Source organism: Lagenorhynchus albirostris, chromosome 17 (assembly GCF_949774975.1).
Source record: "Lagenorhynchus albirostris chromosome 17, mLagAlb1.1, whole genome shotgun sequence".
In the NCBI taxonomy this organism is placed as follows: Eukaryota; Metazoa; Chordata; class Mammalia; order Artiodactyla; family Delphinidae; genus Lagenorhynchus; species Lagenorhynchus albirostris.
Window position 1 is genome coordinate 46,505,477 of NC_083111.1, and position 20,767 is coordinate 46,526,243.

A 20,767-nucleotide genomic window follows, 5' to 3' on the forward strand; every position below is an offset into this window, starting at 1 on the left:
TTTGTGGATCTAAAAGAGATTCTTGATTTCCAATGTAAAGAGCTTTTTCTCTACAGAGGGAATGTTAGTTTAGGCTAATGAATAACCTGTTTCACGTTTTCTGGGGAATATGTCAGTAACGTCAGTAAATAAACTGCATGTTTTTCTGCCTTTGCAGATAAGACAATCCCCCCCCACACACAAACTTGCAATTGTGGACAGATAAAAAGGTAAATAAGGTAACATGTAAAATTTGAAATAGTTACCTTCTTATTCTGCCACGTTTACACATAGTACTTGCAACCAGGTGGCTGAGAAGACACAGCAACATCCAAGATGTATCAAAGTAACTAAAAAACCCTTCCATTTAACTAGATTGTCTAATTGAAGATATGTTATATTCACAGAAGAGAGTCAATGTGAAGCCTAGAAAAAGGGAGGCCAGAACTCATCAGTGTAGCACTGGTCTCCAGCAAAGCTGCACGCATCAGACCATCACGGCTGGTCAGAGGTGGCCAACTCTACCCACTTTGCTTCCAACTTGAACCAAACTTCTGATTTTGTTTCCATGAGAACTGGTCTTACAGGGAGAATGCACTTATTAATTAAGCACAACTATCCAGGTCCTCCTCTTCAGTCATTTACTCACTGCAAATGAATAGGGACCATGGTTTTACGTCAAGAGTAAGAAAATTTCAAAGTACTCTCCAAAACGTCACTCATTCACTTGTGATCCATTAGTCTGACAGGAGAGAAGTAAGTATAATCAAAGGTAGCATTCTGTAAAGTCACATTACGTTAGCTTGTTTTATCCATGCAAGCCTTACTGTACATGAATTGGAGAAAAGGAGATTCTAGGCTAAAAAAGCAGTTTCCAAATAGCCATTATATATCTACTACCCACAGAAAAACGTAATCAATTTAGTTTATCTCAGACCTTCCAACAGAAGCAGCCGTACATATGCCTTACGTATGGTATAGTGTCAGCTGCCTTCTTCTGCTTCACCTCAAATCCTGCATGAAGTTAGGCGGTTTAAAATAACTTCTGTCGATGATGAGCCATACATTTATCAGACACTAGTCCTCATTAATTGTGGAGATTGCTTTGTGAAGTCTTGCTAACACTAAAATTAGTTAATATTGAATCACTGCTCCTAGGGGAAATAACAGGGTTAGATACCAGTGAGCCTGTCACACTTTCATCAACTGATACATAGCTTTATGTGTCATTTAAAACACACACACACACACACACACACACACACACACACAATGACCTTGAAAAGGATACTTGTTTATGAGAGCTGAAACAAGAAGGCACACTTTTTTGACCTCAGCTGGGAACATGTGCATTTCAGGTGACTCAAAATTTGATGCTCTGTGCATGTCTGCAAATGACTGAAATCTATTGTTTGCACAAGTAGACTTTTGGGGTTACAAGTAACTTTTAGTGAATTTGCAAATACAAAATCATCAAATAATGAAGACTTTTTTTGATGCCAATTCCTGCAAGTAGATCATAGACCTACTTGAGTTTTGCGGCCTCCTCTAAGAAAATAGACATTTCAAAAATAGAAATGAGCTATCTTCCTATCACACAAGAAATACCGAATTCCAGCTATCCAATGTATAAAGCAAACTACTGTCTGTGCAAACCCTATCTGTAACTCTAGATTTGGAATGGTTTCCAACTGTGAGAACTTTAGCTTGAGGCATCTTAGAAGTTGCTCCTTTAAAACCTACAGGCTTGAACCATTTTGTAGTCAAATTTTGAGAAACATAGTATATATTCCTCTGCCTTCCTAAAACACTGAGGAACGCGTTCATGATGACTCCAAGATTGTTTTCATCTCAGCAAACTGTCAGAATAGGACAATGGCTAGGCAAAATACAAAATCATCACTGTAATGCCTACTAGGTGCACTGATTTAAGCCATGGGATAGGAGGTGGGGTTTGGGTATATCCGGTTCCAAATGAAGCCAAGGTGAAAAGCATTCCAGGTACAGAAGCATCATAATGTTTCAACATGCAGGGAGGGCTGCCACTGTCACAGCCAAGGTTTTATTTGGATTTATTTATTTGCTCCCAAAGGTGAGAGAGCTTAGAGTTGAGATCATTCTAGCATGGTGATGAGATAATCAGATATGCAACTTAGAAAGCTAACTCTGGCAGCAATATGTAGAGAATGGAATAGAGTTAAAACTAGGCCATTCTCTAAAGTGCATTGAAATGGCCAGGAATATCTGGTTTAATGCATATATCCTGGGCCCCATTCCTGATCTTCTACATCTGTTCTCTAGATGTGGAAGCCCTGTATCTTCATTATTCGCAAGTACTTTGGATGATAAGGTATTACACTGAGATAAGTCACAATCATCAAATTAAAGGACTTCTAAAAAGAAGGCTTAAAAAAACGAATCCTAAATTTTGTACACTTAATACGTCTAGTCTTCAGTGTAATTTTTCTGTTATCTATACCCTATCCAACGAATACAGTAGCTGTTACTGTTTTATACCACATAAATGAGAGTTTAAGCTAGTTATCTGCCAGCCTAGAACCCTTAACGTAGTCAGTCATATACTGGCATCATCTCAAAAGACGTTTAGGTCATTTAACAAATAAAATATATGTCTCGATTCAAGAACTCACATGGAAATCTAAATTCATAAACTGCATTATAGACATTGTCTTATGCCTCTTTTACATAAAACTAAGAAACCTCTGAAGTACTTTCTCATGAAAGAGGTTCTTACACCAATGCCAGCTTATCACCTATTTACCCAAGCCAATTAATTAATTACAAAGAGAAATAAAATAGCGTAACATCACTGTGCACTGTTTAAGGAATTTTTATTAAAGCAAGAATTTTATAATCCAAATTACGTTTCCTTGCTCAGTTATCAATTCTGTTATTTAAAACAGAAGTGACATTCTGAGATATGCCACAGTAAAGAATTACAAAATTAAAGAAAGGAATGCTTTAAATTTTTGTACTTTGCTGAAAATTCTTTTTCCCAGGGTCTATAAAACATTAATTTGTTTTTATATTTTACTATTTTTTTGGTTTTTTTTGTTGTTTTTAAATCAATAAGTAATCTAGGACTAGCATTATGTTGCTAGACCTGGCATTTGCTCGGTACGTAAGGTTCAAAGTTTCCTTTCCTTTTTTTATTTATTTTATATTTTGCAATGTTTTTTTTCCATAATATTTAAGTTTTTCGATGTTTAGGTATTTTTCTTCGGTGAAGCACGAGTTTCTTTTCATGGTCCCTGATCATCTGTAAATGTGGGGGGAAAAAAGGTTATAATCATCAAATTTACGAGACAGAATTTAATGATTCCAACCACTAAAAAGAAAAGATCTTTACCTAAGTGACAGAGGTGCTAACTATAGCTATAATGGCAGTCATATTACAATATATAAATGTATCCAATTAACATGTTACACACCTTAAATTTACACACTGTTATATGTCAAATATTTTAACAAAACAAAAATAACAGGACCAATACTGACACTTATGTAAAGCCCTTGGCCAAATTCAGCCTGTTTACAGGCTGCTTCTGTAAAGCTCCACTGGACCACAGCCATACCCACTGGTTTACATGTTGTCTGTGGCTGTTCTCACACTAACGGTGGGGCAGAGTAGCTTCAACACGTACCATGGCCCCCAAAGCCCCAACTATTTCCTATTTTACAGAAAAGCTTTGCCCATCCCTGGCTCTGGCTACACAGCTACACCAGCCCATTTCCTGGGGCTAACGAAAGGCAACAGCAGAGGCCAAAAGGCAACCGTCATCGTTGCCACCCAAGAAAATGTATTAAGCTATGAAAAGACCTCCAAGAACAGCTATACAGGGCCAACCCCTATTACAGCCATTTAATACAAATTACTATACAAAATGCTTGAAAGGGCTCTGATCTTAAAAATTCAAGTCAATACCAGGGTAACAGGTAAAGTTTCCTTTAATTCCTCTGTATCTCTACTTCTCTTCGAAAAATTTGCAATGCATTTGAATTAATGGTAAAATGAGTTTTTGCTATGTTTCAAAATATGCTCAAACTGTTAAAATAAAATAAGAAACAAACATAGGGGGCAGGCTCACTTTAAACAGTTGGAACCCCAGTGGCACTGTTAACTGCTTTCTGGGCAGCCTCTTTTGCTTGGTGGGCTTGTAGTACAGCTACAGCTTCATCAACCTGAAAAAAAGAGAAACTGGTTCTGAAAAATAATTAGACGATAATTTCAAATGGACAACACACAAATGTCCAACAAAGGCAAATTCCTTTCCTCAGGTGAAAGTGGAAACAACTGTTATCGAAAAACATTCCAACTATATCCGTATCTTTTGGGTTCCGTTCCACCACTGTTCTAGAATTATGAACCTCTAGCACTTCTTAACTCTCTCCCCACCAAAAATCCCCCAAAGTCGAGAAATATCAGCAAACGTCCCTTTAAGATGCAGCACAGTTAAGACAGCATGAGCGCTGGAGTTACAGAGACTGGATTTGAAACCAAGCTCTGCCATTCCCTAGCTGCTTTGTGAGCACTGGGCAAATTACTTAACCTCTCTATGCTTCAGTTTCCCCGTGTATAAAATGGTGATAACAGCACCATAGGTTATTATTAGGATTTTCAATTAATATTTATAAAACTCCTAGAACTGTGCATGACTTGTATAAAGCACTTATAAATGTCCTAGAAAAATTAAGTTCCTACAAAACATCCTGGAATATGTACTGTAAGAAGCTACTAGATAAATGATAAAATTTAAATTACTTTAGAACGGAGAGACTCTGGAGACTCAAGCATATGAAGAAGTTCTGAATTGTCAATCTCCAACAACATGCCAGTGATTTTACCAGCAAGAGTAGGGTGCATGGCTTGAATTAGAGGAAAGAGCCGTTCACCTAGGAACAAAAACATTCAAACACTCCAATTAAAAAAACAAAAAATTTTTAAGGCATCTACCATATTAAAACTGGGGTTTAAGAATCTTTTGTATACAGCAAATAAATGCTAACCCATAATCCACCACTTCAGTATCTTTCATGAGAAGATTGCTATAAAACGGATTAAGATCTACCACAAGGCAATTACTTCTTGGCAGCTGTCAGTTTGCCAAAAAAAAAAAAGAGGAACTGAAGCTATGTTTACTATTAAAATGTTAAATCTGTACTCAGGCAAAATCAAAGTGGTTACTCATTTGGTTCAAATTCCTTCTTCCAAAAATGTGGCAGGGTACATGGCAAGCAATGCCCTATTACACTGTTCACCAAAGGCAACATTTTAATAGCTTTTCCAGGCAGACAAACTGTGCCATCATAACCATTCATGCCGATGCACATCCTGTCACCCTGGCTGTCATTTTTAGGTACAGAGGAGGTCTAAATGTCTTCCTATTCTCTAGTGTCTCTATAACTGACTAGGTGGGACAAAGGTACTTACCCAACATTTGCTTCTGTTCTTGAGGAGGGGCAGATGCCAACATGGAAGCAGTCAAAGGTTCCTGACCTTGTACATGAACAGCAGGCTAGAAAGAAAACGGGAGAATTCCTAAGTTTAAAAAGTACAGAAGTAATGGCAAGTACAAATACAGCCATCACTGGAAATTAACTGGATAAAGACTGTAATCTAAACATAAACAGAAGCTGAGTGATTCTGAAATACAGCCTAAGGTAGCTATACTAACACCTAAGTGCTCAAGTAATGTAAGCACAGGGGATGTTGAATTTTCTTTTTTATCTGGAGTATTCTTTGGACTCATACTTCTATGATCAACAACGATTTTGGTCCTAGGGTAACAAAGAAAAAGGTAAGCCAAATCTCACAAACTAAACTTTATTTCACCCTTGCTTACAACTATGCCAGACAAAACTCTCACGTAAGTAATTCAGGATGAGGGACTGCTGAATGCTTATCTAGTTCCTAGAGTATAGCACACGGAAGACATTTTTACATACTATCAATTATATACTATCAATTAGTGGCACCTCAACAAGATATTCTACATAGCTTAAGCTCTCATATATCATACAGTTGTCTTCAATGTCTTTGACTGAGATCAAGGACTGTCATCTTTATAAAGAAATCATTAAATCCACACCTGCTGCATGGTAACTTGTGGCTGTGCGTTAAGATGTTGTTGAGGATTGCGAACTCCCGCAGCGTATTTATACTGTGGAACGGTGCGAACAGCAGGAGTAGCTGCAGCTGCAGCAGCTGCAGGACGTGGACCCATTGTCTGTGTTGATGTGTTAGCTAAAAAAATAAAAAGATTTTCGTATTTATCTTGCTATTTAAAATTGGAGACCAACTTTTACAGGGAGGGTTAAGACTCACCAACACGCTGTGTCGACATGACTCGTGGAACCTGTGAAGAAGCTGGTCTCATAGTACTAAATGGTGGTCTAGGAGCGGCTGGGCGGATAGCACCGGGCATATTTTGGAATGCTATGTTTAAAGATACGAACACACATTAACTGGGAGAAACTCACCAAGTGTTCATGCTGCTTTTTCAGAGCTGAGGTTTGCACAAAAGGCTATAGATGACCAAACATAAACAAACCATTTTTAAAACCTTAGGCTCCTATATGCCATTTCTCCAGACTTAATCATATCAGAGCATCAGTAAATACAAAGTTTTCATTCATACAAGGACAAGTACTTATTAATATCTAAATATGATACATGAACCTGATTCTAAGTGTTCCTGCAATACAGCACTATTCCACAGGATAAGGCTGAAAATGCCTGGACCCTGGTCCTCATACATGGAACAAGATCTTTTAAAACTACTGCCTAACCAAATATGAAATTGAGTTGGATGCATTCCCAAACTTGTCATAAAGGAAAATCAAAACGGCATAGATATTGCTGTCTTAAGGAATGGTGAAACATTTTACAATGTTTTTTTAAAAACAAAATGCTAGGATCCCCAAAATGAACACCCATAAAAATAAACTATAAAAAGCAAGAGCTAATATACCATTGGGATATAACAGCTAATTCGCCTCATTTATGTTTTTAGTTCAAATACTTTGCAACCTTAAAAAAAAAAAAAAGCTTACGATGAGGTCTGGCACCCTGAGCAGTCCAGCGAGGACTTGGTCTTAGTTGAGCAATTTGGCTAGGAGGATAGTATGCAGCACGGTTCTGAGTCTGTAGAAAGCAAGCAAATGTATCAGCTAAAGAAAAAAGCAAATAATGCAACTAGTTACGCACTCAAAACATTTAGCAGGTCCTCACACTCTAAGCATTTTTCAAATCCAATCATAATTAACATCTCTTCATCTCAGGGCTTTATTTATTTTTTAGTGGGGCACAAAACATTAAAGATGACTGAAGAGGAAAACCTTCATGAGGTTTTTGTTCTCTTCTAAAACCTACCTGTGGGATAGCTGCCATGAAGTAACCTGAAGGAGGTGCTGGCTGGTAGGGGTTGATTACAGGGTTGGGCACAGCTCTTACACTTGCCATTCTCTGCATATACTGGTTAGTGAGGTGAGCCTGGCGCTCTTCTTTGCGCTGAGCTAAAGCTACATACAATGGCTTGGTGGCCACAATTCTACCATTCATTTCCGTAACTGCTTTAGTGGCTTCTTCTGGGGAGGAGAAACACACAAATCCAAACCCTTTGCTGCGACCACCCTCCATCATAACCTATTAAAAGAAAATGGAAGAAAACACATGATTAATGCAATGGTAGATGAGGCACAAAAAGCAGAGTATCAACTATAGCCACCGACTCACATTTAACTAACCCTGTCAATGCTTTCATCACTTTTTCCCACAATTTTTCCCTTGATATCCAAATATTAAGGGTAAACTACATGCATGCATTATCCCAGCCAAGCAAAAGAAGTGAAGGTCCAATAGCAACTTTGTTAAAGTTCTAGATTTTCAATATTGAGGTTTAATTTCTAAATACAATCAAGGCCTAAATTTTAGCACCACTAAAAACATGCACAATTAAAATTTGACTATTCTAGCAATTCGAGCTGACAAGATGCTTTCATTACTCGTTAGAGGGGAGGAAAAAGCAGTTGAATATCACAGTATCCACATTTTAAAATTAAACTTTCACATTCAAGACCATAAGGGCCATAAATATTGGAGTATAAACAATATTCAGGAAGCTCACAATGACTCAAAATCTTTTAAACAAGCAACGAGGAGATGCAAAGAACTTCTCAGTAGCCGTGCAATATACATAAGCGTGCTATACAGCCACATTAAACAGCATGCTGGTGGCACAGAACAAACAAAACAGCAATCAAACAGAGACCAATGATCTTACATAAATGCAGAATCAAAACAACTGGGCTCAAGGATACAGAGAACAGACTGGTGGTTGCCAGAGAGGTACGGGGGTGAAGGTAGCTAAAAAGTACAAACTCCCACGTATAAAGCAAGTCATGGGGTCGTATTGTACAGCATGGGGACTACAGATAATACTGTATTATACATCTGAAAGTTGCTGAGAGTAGATCTTTACAGTTACCATTACAAGAAAAAAAATGTTTTGTAATGAATGTTAACTAGACTTACTGTGATCACTTTGCAGTATATACAAATATCAAACAATTGTTATATACTTGAATATGTTTATGTCAATTATATCTCAAAAAAAGAGTCCAGAAACATACCCATGCAATTATGGGAACTTCATATGTTAAAGCTTACATTTTAAAACAGTGGGGGAAAGACGAACTTTGGACTATCTAGTACATGGTACAAAGGGATAATTCTGAATTAACTTACAGCTCTTATTCACATCACATTGAAAAACATCAAACTGCCAGATAAGATTCTGTATCTGAACATAAGATGCAAAAATACAGGGAAACTAAGATGACACAAGACCCCCAAAGTCCTAAGTGGAAGACTTAGAGAAAATACTTGCAACATAAAACAAAGCGCTGACATGAAATTTCCCCTAAATCAGTAAAGATAACCAACGCAGTATAAAAATATGCAAAGAATAGGCTAAACAAGTAAACACATAAAAAGTACATCTCATTTAAAAAGATGCATACCACTTTCTACTAAATTGACAAGACTAGTAGCAATTTAATTTGTTCAGCCTTTTTGGGACAATTCAGTTGTATGAATTTTAAATACACACACCCACTAACCAGAAACTTCAATTCTTGAACTCCAGAAATACTGGTGTGTGTGCAAAAATATATGTATAAAGATGTTTATCAGAGTGGTGGGTCTAACAGTGTTAGCATGCAAAGCAAACCAAATGACCATAATACAGGCACAGTAGAATAAGTTATGGTACATTTGTACCATGAATATTCAGCCCTTAGAAAAAAATGAGCAAATGCCTGAAATAAATATGTACCTAGATCTGTTAAGTAAAAAGACAAGTTGCAGAATAGGTATACTATGATCCTGTTTTATAAAAACTGTTTATATGTATACAAAATGTATACAAGCATGGAAAATTATCTGCAAAGGCCAACCAAACTCCTTTTGAAGACTGAAAATGAAAAATGGAGGGGTCACCTTTTTACACGTCTGTCTTGACCAATTTGTTTTTCAGCAAGCATTATCAAATTAACATGACCTCCTCTCCCAGAATTCCTGCGAAACCTTTTCACCTCCTTGCCAACAGCTATATGATCCACAAAGGACTTTTTGAAAAGGACTTAAAAAAGACCCTCCTTTGTAAAACATGCATGCTTCTTCATACATTCAAAATAAACTGATGCACAATATTCAATTTAAATGATTTTCAGGGAACATACTGAGGATAAACAAACTCAGGAATAGATTCTACCATACTCCAGGTTCTTCTACAAAAGCACAGGCTGAATGAACCAGAAGACAACTACATCACTTGCATTTTTATGTGTATTCCTCTACTATGCTCCTTAACATTCTATCGTAGAAGTTCCCTTGGTCAATGGGGTTGCAGAATAGAAAGATCAGCCCGGAGGTCACTCCAGAGCACTCAGTTTTCATTTTTCCTGTACTCTTTTGAGAATCTGTTTAAAGTTTTAGATACTCTTCCCACCCCTCAAGGTACATACATACAGAACTTTAAATACAGAAGGATTCTTGGGGCCATGGACACCAGAAAAAATACCTGAAGCAGAGGCTCTTATATCAAAATTCCAGAATTTAAACTAGAATCTTACTGTTGTATTTCTTAATTTCTGATTTCAAGTAAAAGCAAACATGATCTCTACCTTTACTGTTAGGGGGCTTTAAGTTTGACTCCCCAGAGTGAATTCTGTAAGCAAATATAGATTAGCTCAAATAGTAACAATTACAGTTCCCTAATAAATTGCTTTCTTTAACCAGTAAAATAACTAGTTTAACAGAGTACAGAACAGTGCATATCATGTGATGATCAATCACTATGGTCATCAAATGCAGCCTTTCCAGCCACTTCAAATCTGAATATGTTGTTTTTTTTTTTTTCCCGGTACACGGGCCTCTCACTGTTGTGGCCTCTCCTGTTGCGGAGCACAGGCTCCGGATGCGCAGGCTCAGCGGCCATGGCTCACGGGCCCAGCCACTCCGTGGAATGTGGGATCTTCCTGGACCGGAGTACGAACCCGTGTCCCCTGCATCGGCAGGCGGACTCTCAACCACTGAGCCACCAGGGAAGCCCTGAATATAAGTTTTTGAAGTAATGAAGCAAAGATATGATTTTCTGAAAAATGAAAGGCTGATTTTTTAGAGAAAAGCAAAAACTATTTGACCATTCATTTATAAAGAAAAACACTCCATATGAAATATAAAACTTATATACATATATCCATGGGCATGGATTTTTCCCAAATCTTAAAAAAAAAAAGTGCATCGGGCTTCCCTGGTAGCGCAGTGGTTGAGAGTCCACCTGCCAATGCAGGAGACACGGGTTCTCGTGCCCTGGTCCGGGAAGATCCCACATGTCACGGAGCAGCTGGGCCCATGAGCCATGGCCGCTGAGCCTGCGCGTCCGGAGCCTGTGCTCCACAACGCGAGAGGCCACAACAGTGAGAGGCCCGCGCACCACAAAAAAAAAAAAAAAAAAAAAAAAAAAGAAAAGTGCATCATATGCTTTACCTTTGCACTAGTGATTGTACCGAACGGAGAAAACTCTTTCCGGAGACGTTCATCATCAATACCATCATCGAGATTTTTCACATAAAGGTTTACACCCTAAAATAAAAATAAAATAAAGAAAAAAAAATTTAGAAAAAGAAAACCGTAGTGGTACTTAAGCATACTTCCTATTATCTTATCCCATGTTTCCTCTCCTTTTCCCCTCAAACCCTCCAGTTACCTGTCAGTAACTGAAATGAACATAAAATAGGTTTCCTCATCCCTGTCTTATTTTTGCTCGTTCAGTTAAATAATGAACCTGGTATCTGGTGATCCTATCTTGCTTCATCTGTTCAAATTTGCGCTTAAGTTCCGTCTGTCTTTCCACTTTTTTCTGGGCTCGACCAACGTAAATTTGTTTTCCATTGAGCTCCTTTCCGTTCATCTCATCCACAGCCTTACAAAGACCACAAAATTTTAATTACTAACTTGCAATATATAAATTCATTTTTTAACAATAAAGAAAATTTGTTAGATTATAAAAGCTAAAGACGTACCCACCATAAAAACTAAACTGTGAGGTTTTAAGACAACAGAGGTTTTCAATTTATACCCTCAAAATATATAAAATGCAAGTAATTCAAAACAATGTATGTGGAGATGAACATGTAGACTAGCCGTTGGTACGCATGTGTATTTCAATGCAAGAACAACTCAACTTTATACCCCCACATCTTACTATAAAATACAGAAAAACCCACACTGCCTTTGGTTAGTATATTTTAAGTCTTACTTTCTGTGCATCTTCATGCCTTTCAAAGCTTACAAATCCAAAACCTTTGGATTTTCCACTCTCATCAGTCATTACTTTCACACTTAAGGCAGGTCCTAAAAAAAATTTTTTAATGATTCAAAGATATTCCATACAACATTTAGTTTATACATTTCAAGTTTCAATACACAAACAAAGCCATGAAAAAAATATAAAAATGGGGATTAAAAAAAACTCCAAGCCTCCAGAAATTTATTCCTCCTATAACCACCCTCTTCTCTCCCACCATGGGCACTAAATATTCTCTTTATTTCTACTAAGAAGCTAAGTTAATACTCTATTCCCTGAGACACTCCTCCTTCCATTTAAGGAGATACGTTTTAGACAAATGTAAATGATGATGAAGTTTTATTTTTAGCATTAGTACAAAACAGATGCATTATTTTAAAACAATTTGTTTTTCTTTAAGAATTTTTAAGCCTTGGCCCACTTGATTTTCAACAAGGAGTAGAGGAAACACGGGGTTTGACCTTTGACATAGCAGAAGCACCTGGAGGAGGTGGCATGTTTCTGAAGACACATACTCCCCCACCACTCCCTCAAATAAAACAGACTTAACAGAAGTGCTAAGTATTATCTCAGGTAGGTGGGGAAAAAAGATTACAAATGACATCTGATTACAGGCAATCTGCAAGATGTATGGGCACACATCAACTGTTTAGAGGGTTCAATGTGGCATGCCAGCTTGGCAATAGTAAAGTATTAGATGTCCTCATTCTTTATGATTTGAGATGCTTTTAAAAAGGGACACCTATTTAAGTTAAACAAAAAGGAAAGCAAAGGTAAGGGGCAAGTAAATCACCTTCAAGGGTACAATTTAAAGTTCATTTTCTGATCAGCTACACAACTACCTAAAGTGAGACTGGTTACACACTTCATGGGAAAATCTGGATCTTTGTCTTTAAAAGTCATTATTTTAAATTGCTCAAACATGATGCTGAGACTGGCCAAATATCCCAAAGCTGGCCAGCTTTCCTGTCCCATAACTAAAGACTACACTCCAACCTAAGTTGGCTGTGTCTCATGCAATGCCTCTGATGAGATGGGATCTGTTAGTACATAAATCCAGCACAATTTCTTAACATAGCAAAAGCTTTTAAGATCTGTTCCAATTATACAGTCACACCTTACGGTGCTAATACAATGCTATTAACCTTTAAACTGGATAGAATTCTATTTATATGCTAGTATAATGGACTATCAGTAGCTTAACCCAAGTAACTACAATATTTTAAAATATGTGAAGTCCCATTTACTTTTTTGGTATAAAATATTAGCCAAAACTAACATTGAACAATTACTCAGAACTGAGTATAAAAATTTAATTCAGACACATTACCAAACTTGCCAAAGAGATCCTTAAGGCGCTCATCATCCATGTCTTCTCCAAAATTCTTGATGTAAACATTGGTGAACTCTTTTGCCCTAGCTCCGAGTTCTGCTTCTCGTTCCTTACGAGACTTAAATCGTCCAACAAATCTAATAAAATAGATAAGAACTATAAAATTAGGTTGTATTTTATGAAGTTCAGGTTAATTAAGCCTGACGGTTGACTCTGTAATAGTTACTGATAATTTCAGAATCTCTAATAAAAAGCAAACTATAAAACAGAAATAGGGCCTTAAGTGAAGTGAGAACAAACCTCTTAACTATAAACACGAAAAAGAACATTTTTCTTAATACACACGCCTCTCCCTTCCTTCTAGCTAACCTAGGATTAAGACGATTACGTCCAGCAATACAAACTAGTGGAGTATGCCTGCACCACGCCAGTGAAAAAACAGAAAAGCTTTTATCGTTGCTGTTTCAACATGGCTCTTGCACTTCGTTTGCAATCTCCTAAAATATAAATTTAAGCTACCGAATTCTGTACTCTAACATACAACAGCCTGGAACAAATTTCTTTGCAGCATTGTCAACAAAATGTGTTTTAAAAATTGAGGTTTTCCCTAGAAGTAGTACATGTGTCATTAAACAATATAATATACATCACAAAACCATCACCCACCCAGGGGCTTCCCTGGTGGTGCAGTGGTTGAGAGTCTGCCTGCCAATGCAGGGGACACAGGTTCGAGCCCTGGTCTGGGAGGATCCCACATCCCGCGGAGCAACTAGGTCCGTGAGCCACAACTACTGAGCCTGCGCTTCTGGAGGTTATGCTCCGCAACAAGAGAGGCCGTGATACTGAGAGGCCCGCGCACCACGATGAATAGTGGCCCCCGCTTGCCACACCTAGAGAAAGCCTTCCCACAGAAACAAAGACCCAACACAGCAAAAATAAATTAATTAATAAACTCCTACCCCCAACATCTTCTTAAAAAAAAAAAAAAACCATCGCCCATAATCCCACCCAAATCATGACTGACTTTTCGTAGGCCTTTTTGTTCTCTGTGCTTAAGAACGTTAGTCCAGCACAATTCCTTTCCATAGGAGACACCTACATTTTACTCCCTTAGCCGCACCCCACACCTCCCCCCACCCATATGGTGCTGCTTCTCCATGCAATTAGTTTTATAAATGTTCTCAGTGGGAACATGATATTCCATTGTGGACAACAAAACTTTCTTTTGTAAATAATGCCGCAACGTTATGAAACTTTGTTATTTGTTCTTAGGATAGAGTTGCAGAAATCATGGCAGCTCGAAAGGTATATAAATGATCTTAAGTTTATACCTACAAACTGCTTTCCAAAAAGGGTTATATCATTTTATACTCAAAAAACAGCAATAAATCAAGTTCTTTGTTTAATCGACCTCCACCAGGGGTAGCCATTCTTTTTTTTCCCCTAAAGCACTGCTGACAGGCAAAAGATAGCTTCATCTCTGAATACTAATGATGCTGAACATTTTTCTCATTTAAAGATGTATTATTTTTAAGAATTAGCCTTTGTAAACATTGTTCCCATTGAGGAGTTGCTGGTTTTCTTAGACTTGTATGGGGTTCTTTACATACTACAAAGTCTTTCCTTAATCATGTAATTGATGGAACTCAAACAGGTAACACCACGTGCATGACTCCTCCATGTACGGACTGACCATCCCACTTGATGCAGATTTATGAGAACCACACCTTAAGAGTGATGCAGTTGACCTGTAAGAACCAAACCCAATTTGCGTGCCATCACTGCAGTTTACATGAGCTCACAGCTCACTTACAATGTGACCTCACAGCTGAATTTACCTAATTAAGCAAAATCCACTGGCATTGAAGATAAAATTGAGATTTGTAATGTCTTTAGGCTCACAAAATCTGTATTTTTACAACTTGTAGCAGAAAGTCTTATAGAGGTTTTATCAGCGTCATTATTTTAAAAGTTTGCAACTTTTAAGAACAAGTTTATTTCAGAAAAGATTAATCATGAAGACTTCTGGTTTAATTACAATTTATCTTTACATGGGGAAGGGAGCCAAAAGGTGTTGAAACAACAATTATGACAATCTTTAAACTCCATCAATAAACTGTGGGAGTAAAGCCAAGCAGAGAGTCACCCTGGGCTCTGAATTTAGACCACTGGGTTTGTATCGCAGTTTATGTCATACCAGCATGTAAATACAGGCAAGTTATTTTAGCTTCAGCTTTGAACGTAAAAGGGGCTAATTACTACCTTGGGAATTATGCTTAAGTTTCTGCCTGGATTTCTAGTTTTTCAACTAATATGCACTTATTTTTGAAAAACCTTTATATTCCAGCATACCTATCCTTCTGCTGTTTCTTTTCTGTTTGAATGCTGACCAGCTGTATTAATTCACTGTTACTTGTATGTTACACTGAATGTGGAGAAGAGACAATTATAAAATCTACCAAGATGTAGTTTATTAATCTTCACTTTAGGTGTATCTCTTCTAAGAGCACAAATATATTACTTGTAAAATGCATGAATTGAACTATTAAAAGCATTTGAAGAATGATTAACTAAACATGTACACTTACACTTTGCGATCATTTAGAAGCATCCCATTCATTTTTTCAATAGCTCTTTCAGCTGCTTCTTGTGTCTCAAAATGCACAAATCCATAACCCTTGGAACCATTTTCATCACAAACCACCTAGGGAAAAATATGTAATAATTTTTCATTACTTGCTATTGATTTAGCATTTTTCCAGTACTCAGAGATAACTTGTCAGCTACCTAACCTGGGCATTTGGGAAATAAAGATATCCATTAACAGAGAGCATGGTTGCTATCTTAAGGAATAAACTACAAGTAACTAAAACACTGTAAGTATGTTTACCTGTCATATTTTTGCTTACCTTACATGAAAGGATGTTACCAAAAGCAGAAAATGTATCATACAGTGCTTTATTATCAATGGATTTGTCCAAATTTTTAATGAATATGTTGCCCACTCCACTTTTGCGAAGTGATGGATCACGCTGAGACCACATAATGCGTACTGGCTTGCCCTTTATAACATCAAAATTCATGGTGTCCAAAGCACGCTCCGCTGCAGGAAGGACATTTTCAAAATAAATATTATTTCAAAACTTTTATAGCCCACTTAAAATTATATAAACTATTGTGGAGGGAACAGTAGAGCACATGGTCCCTCTACCTCTTTAAACTTCAAGATGGCTGGATCTTACCTCATACCAGTCTAGATTTAAACTGTACAACGCAAAAAGAGAAGACAAATATCAAAAAACCCCAAATTTCCCACGTTAATTTGTTAACGGATGACGTATCGTTAAGAACTAACTTATTTCTGCAACAACCTCTTCCTTTAATTGCCATGAAATTTAAAAGCACCTTTTTGTTCCTCGTCAACTGTAAAACCGAGATTCCCCTTCACAATCTGCTTAAAAGCAATATAAAGGACAGTAAGCAATTGTAGATTATCCACAAGCAGAACAGTTTATGGATTTTAAAGCATTTTAACTTCTCTATTACTTGTCAAAATTGTTTCTTGCTTATCACTGTCAGTACTGTACAAAAATTAGTCCATTTTCTAAAAAAATTCCTGACTTATTGGGGGGATTTCAGTGATTCATGGCACAATTCCTATGGCCATGTTTTAAAAAAAAGGCTTTATCCATTCAGAAAGACTTGAATCAGGCTTTCAAAACTAAAGTGAAGTTGGACGTACTTAGCTATGTAACACAAAACTTTTGAAATACCAGCTCTATGATAGTCACAATTCACTTTTAATGCTTTATTTACATATAAAACCAATTTTATCTTAGATCATTCATTTACTTAATAACTGATGATTAACCAATTATTTCTGAATAGTGCTAGAAAATTTCAAAATCTACCCTATGATTACATCTATGAAGGATCAAATTATGTGCACCCGTACCATTAAAGAAACACTTATACAGAAGTTTAGACTCTAAATGGAAAAATACATCCTTAAGTAGAAAAGACTAGTCCCTAAAGAGTGGGAACACACAGTCCATTTGAAGTCCTGAAACACCAATTTTCACAAATTCCATGCTAGTGTTAACTGTAAAATTAGTGAGAGGACAAATTTTCCAGCCACTTCTTTCTATAAATGAAAGTTTTAGTTTCTAGAAGATAGTGACAAACAACTGTCAGCTCATTTATCAATTGACCACGCCTACTCAGCTCCCCTGTTTTTTAGCTGACTTTGCTTGAGCTTCTTTTGAATGAGTCACCTCTTCCTGTTAAATTGGAAACTGGTCACTTTCAGAAGCTATTCTACAAATACATCAATGTAGCAATACGTAAGGGGGAGAAATAAACGGAAACCACTGAAAATAATATTTGGAAAAACAATAATTTGTATATATAGAAATGAAATAAATGGAACATGGAAAAATGCTACCTTCTTTGAGTAGTTACAATACTGGTCCACTGCGATAGATGGGTAATACACAGTGAGTGTTCTGTAAACACGCTAACCTGAAGTTCAACTTTCTAACCCCAAGAAATTTTAAAAATTGTTTTTTTGGGATTTAAAATTGTTAAATTTAGAAGTTTACATTTCATGCTGTCTAGAATTTGTCCAAGTTTTCTCTATCAGCTCTTCAGTTTGTGATTACCTGCCCCAAAATTATCTTCCCTGATCTTTCATTCAGCGATAAATCTTGCCCAGAGTTGGGAAGAACCGTTATGGAGTGACATTTGGAGCTACTGCCTACAGAGCAAAAGGGCAGAAAACCTGCAGTGCAGTTTTACAACTTCGGGCTTGCTGTCACTCAATAGCCTGCCTACCCAAAAATCTCAGCAGTAACTTTACCTAGTGAAAAGCTGATCACTAAATAACTCCATATCTGTTAATGAAATAAAGTTTCAATTCCACCTTTAAGACCTTTCCTACAAAAATAAAAATAAATTCCTTATATTTCGTAACACTTGACATATATTCAAGTAGCCAGGGGAAAAAAGGGCAAAAGTGGACCATAGAATCAAGTGAAAATGACTTCTGCAAGTCAATTGATCCAGATATAAAGAAAAATCCTGGCAAGTTATCAGGTCACATATCTGTTTGCCAAATTCTGGATTTTTTGCAAACTGTTTAACTTTTTAAAAATACAAGGTTAGCTGCATCTTTTTCCCCATAAATTTCAAGCTGACTCTAGTGCTCAATCATTCCCCATGATGTATGGCTATTCTGGACTACTTTAAAAAAAAGGAAACCACCATTAGAATGCCACATAAGTATAACAGTCCAGTCCACACGACACTCACAAGTAACATTTTCCAGTCAAAACTGGTGACGGCATTTTTAAGTAAAATCCCTCAAAACCATAGAAACTATTTCAGAGGGAAAAAAATATTCCGAATAAATTACCAGTACTACGAAACTAACTCGATTAAAAAAATCACAACTACCTAAACAGCCTGAGAAAATGATGGCCTCCAAAAGGGTCCTCTTCCACATCCCCTCCCTCCTAACCTGCTGTTAAGAGTGAGAAATGTCTGAACTAGAGGAAAAACCCCAATGCACGTCTCATTGGTAGTTTATACTTCCAGAGCCATCAGTCACTGACAAGTTATTAAGAACGGAATCAGAAGCCTGATACCACCACCAGACCACCATGTTAACTTTATTCTAAGTCCCCGTGGCTCCCCCAGGCGATTGGGCCAGTAGCCGGAACAGGCCTCGGGCCTGTGAGGTTACAGGGTTCAACACGTGGTATTTTTCGAGCAACGAAATGCACTTCCTGGGGCGTCCTGGGGCGCCGGCAAGAGCCTCGGGTGGTGGGAGCGCCTTCACCTATTACCGGAAAAGGGGGCTCGGCGCTCAACACCCCAGAATCCCGCAGCTACTGGCGGGAGCGTCGTGTTAGAACCCATTCTCACCCACCCTCCCGGCGCGTCATCACCCTAAAGTTTGAGAGCGGCTGAGGCCGAGAAAATGGTCGCAAAGGAGGAAGTGGCCCGGCGTACGAGGGGCGTGCGGCTGCCGGCAGCGCGGGTCCCTGCGGGCACGGGGAACCGGGGTACTGGCGCCCAAGCCTCGCCCCGCTGGCCCCGGGGAGGGCTGGTGACATGCCCTCCTGCCCCCTCCCCCCGGGCCGCCGGCCTAACCAGCCCGCCGCCGCCGCCTGAGCCTCATGGCCGCCCGCCCGCCGTCGGGCCCGGCTCTCACCGTCTGCCGGCTGCTGGAAGTTCACATACGCGTAGCCCAAGGAGCGGCGGGTGATCATGTCCCTGCAGACCCGGATGGAGAGGATGGGCCCGGCCGGGCTGAACTTCTCATAGAGCATCGCCTCGGTCACGTCGGGGTGTAGGTCCCCCACGTAGAGCGAGGCCATGGGGTAGCTGGGGGCGCTGGGGTTCATCTCGGCACGGCTGCCCGCAGGGCCACAGGCCGCGACCTTTCCGTAAGAGAAGAGCGAGTGCTGGGGTCGCGGGCCGGAGCCGGGGGGAGGGGAGCGGGGGCAAGCGCAGAGGGACAAAAATCAACCGGAATCGAAAACTACTCAACAGCCGCAGAACGGAGTCGATCCGCTGCCGCTGGCTGCTGGCTGCTGGCTGCTGGCTGCTGGCTGCTGGCTGCCGGCTGCCGGCTGGGGAGCGAGGGTGGCGGTGTCGGGTCCGGGCAGCGGGAAGGCCTCGGTCTCTTGGTTCCTCCTTGGAGCTGCTGCGGGGCCGCGGGCGGGCGGGTCGGTCTCGGTTGCTTCACCGGGTTATTTTATAAAACAGGAAGAAAAAAAATAAAAGTCTCCGGCGGGGGAGACGCGGATTTTTTGTAAATTTTTTTTTGGTTTTTTAAAAGATTTTTTAAGATTTTTTTGGATTTTTTTAATAATAAATGTGTGTTCCGAGGCCGGAGCACACACTCCGCACTCTCAGCACTAACCGCCGGGGAGAAGGGGAAGCACCGCCTCCTGCACCCTCTACTTATACCCCGCGCCGCACTCACCCTGCCCCCGCGCGTCTGACGCCAGGGCCCTACGCGAGCGTCAGCGCCGGAGGAGGAGGAGAAAAGGAGGCGAGGGGGAGGAGGGAAAAGAAAACAGGAGGAGGAAAGAGCATAGAGGAAGGGAGAGGTGGCGGCGGCGGCCGCTGCGGGGGTGGGGGTGGGGCTGGGGCGGGGCTTATGCGCACGCGCCGCGGCCGGGGGGCGGGGCCCACGCGGTGTAGGGCCCGTGGGGGAAGGGAGGGCCGGCTCGCAGGCTGGTCTCGGAGGAGTCGGGTGGGACGGCCCCTCCTCCCACACATCCCGCCCCACCTCCACCCGGGAGAAGCGTTAAACCGTCACCTAGGCGGTGGGCGGCGCGCGGGGCTTTCGGGTTTCTCGTCTCTAACCACCCCCCACGTGCACGGCCACCCGGGCCTCCGCGCGGCAGCCAGGCCTGCTTCATTCGCACCCGCCCGTGAGGGACGCTGGGCACGAGTGGACCGGCATGATCCCTTCCAGGCCCAGCTTCCGAAACGTGGGTGAAAGGAGCCAGGACTGACTCCCCAGTTCTCCTTACCGGACCGCACTACGAGT

The 20,767-nt window shown here is 39.7% G+C and overlaps 1 protein-coding gene across 2 annotated transcripts; it reads right to left on the minus strand.

Moving 5' to 3' along the window:
* Positions 1-2,814: 2,814 nt before the first annotated feature.
* PABPC1 (poly(A) binding protein cytoplasmic 1) lies at positions 2,815-20,146 on the minus strand. Of its 2 annotated transcripts, none has more exons than XM_060127385.1 (15): positions 19,418-20,146; positions 16,113-16,306; positions 15,792-15,907; positions 13,210-13,340; positions 11,823-11,917; positions 11,349-11,486; positions 11,051-11,146; positions 7,373-7,645; positions 7,054-7,144; positions 6,326-6,436; positions 6,090-6,244; positions 5,432-5,516; positions 4,763-4,893; positions 4,089-4,182; positions 2,815-3,259 (listed from the first exon to the last, which is right to left on the minus strand). In XM_060127385.1, the coding sequence occupies exons 1-14, from the start codon at positions 19,608-19,610 to the stop codon at positions 4,090-4,092; spliced, it is 1,902 nt and encodes a 633-aa protein (XP_059983368.1). In that variant the 5' UTR covers positions 19,611-20,146; the 3' UTR covers positions 2,815-3,259; position 4,089. The 2 variants fall into 2 exon arrangements, with proteins under 2 accessions (XP_059983368.1, XP_059983367.1); XM_060127384.1 differs by having other exon boundaries at positions 13,201-13,340; positions 19,418-20,145.
* Between the last annotated feature and the right edge of the window lie 621 nt (positions 20,147-20,767).